The 1,751-nt window shown below is 46.7% G+C and overlaps 1 protein-coding gene across 1 annotated transcript in view; it reads left to right on the top strand.

Moving 5' to 3' along the window:
- The first annotated feature begins 61 nt into the window (after positions 1-61).
- Ninj2 (ninjurin 2) overlaps positions 62-1,751 on the top strand; it is a 104,647-nt gene continuing 102,957 nt past the window's right edge. The window contains exon 1 of the mRNA XM_021165805.1: positions 62-170. Within this exon, the coding sequence (XP_021021464.1) occupies positions 138-170 (33 nt within the window). The 5' untranslated portion in view covers positions 62-137. The remainder of the gene's footprint in view (positions 171-1,751) is intronic.

The following is a 1,751-nucleotide window of genomic DNA, read 5'->3' on the forward strand; positions in this document are numbered from 1 at the left end:
CACGGATGAATAGCTGGTCTGTCTTGCAGCAACGCTGTCTCCCACCTCAGAAGAGCCATAAGCCCAGACTGCCCAGCTGAAAAATCCACGCAAACTGCTGACACTCGGAGGGTGGCAAGTGGCCCCAGGGCAGCAAGATGGAGTCAGACCGAGAAACCATTNACCTTCAAGTAAGTTCTGTGGGAAGCCAAAAGGGGTGGGGGGATCCTGGGAGCGGTTGTGAAGGCGGTGTTGATAGCCATCCCGACCTCTACTCTCTCTCTTCCTCACCCCCTTCTCTGAACACACTGGCCTTTGCTCTTTAGTCCCATTTTGTTACCCCTGGCTGGTTCCTCACATGTCGTTAGACATGTGAAAAGTGGATTGTTTCAATTCCTCTCAGCCTCTGCTTCCTCTAGTCAAAGAGTTAATAAGATCTGTGTTATCAGAAAATGATTTCATATTCTGGGCAGTGCTTTCCCCCCAAACCCTGGCACAGTGACTGCTACATGAGAGCTGCCTGGCTGGCTGTCCCCTCAGAGACAAGAAAATACAAAGCTGGGGTTTAGAGAGAGCAAAAGAGGCAAGTGGCCAACTCTATATTTTCATAGGTTGGAAAAACCTAAACTTTTCTGAGACCTGAGTCTATAAGGCTCTCTTATGTGGGACAGACAGTGTCTCATTCAGGCAACAGCAACATGAGGTAGGCAACCACATACTAGGAAGAGACAGTCAGGTGTCCTGCCCTTGATGCTACAGGCTTGGAAGGCACTAGAAAAAATGGAAGGTTCTAGCAAGGGCAGAGAGCCAATCAGGCAGAGTAGCATCAGCTGTAAGTTGCATGTTAACTTTTCCAAGAGTCAGACAAGTAAACGGTAGAAAAGGACTTTCTAAAAAATCCTTTTTAGATTTATCTTTGGGTTTATAAGTATTTTGCCTGTATCTGTATCTGCGCCACATGCATGCCTGGTGCCTGTGGACATCAGAGGACAGTGCTGGGTTTTTAGGAACTGGGATTATGGATGGTCATGAAGCACCACNTGGTTGCTGGGAACTGATGGGAATTGANCCCAGATCCTCNNTGCAAGAGCAACAGTGCCCTGAACCACGGAGCCATCTTTCTAGCCCTCAGGAAAGGACTTTTAAGATCAAGAATGTTTGATACCAAAACATGATCTTTAGACTAAACACAAGCCCCCAAACTAGTATATGCTTGACCTGAGCTGGAGAGATTGGTTAGCTTCCTGCTCTTGTGGAAGATGTGAGTTTGCCATTGTGGATACTCAGGGCCTCCCACAGGCTCAGCACATACTCTGTCTCTCTGCTGCATCCTCTCTACTTTTGGAATGCATTTAGAGCAGGTTTAAGTTCATAGTACACTTAAAGGAACAGGGAACTCCCGAAAAAAACCCTGTCCTTACACATGCAAAGTACGTTCCCCAACTAGAACCTACCGTCCATCCATCAAAGTGTCCACTGTGAGTCAGCACAAATCCACCCGTTTCCACCCCTACAGTACCACAGTTACTTCCCCACCAACCCATTTACCCTTCCCAGGCCCTGANAATCACCAATCAGGTCTCTTCCAGTTTTACCTCTTCTAGTACCATCATATCATTGAGATTAAACAAATTAGACTTTTCAGTTTGGCTTCCCTCACTTAGCAACCTAAGATTTCTCCATGTCTTGACAGCTTATTTGTTTGTGTATGTATCTGGAGGAGTTCATACATGTAGTGGTTGCATGTGCACACGTATGTGAGTGCACAGAGA

Source organism: Mus caroli, chromosome 6 (assembly GCF_900094665.2).
Source record: "Mus caroli chromosome 6, CAROLI_EIJ_v1.1, whole genome shotgun sequence".
Lineage (NCBI taxonomy): Eukaryota > Metazoa > Chordata > Mammalia > Rodentia > Muridae > Mus > Mus caroli.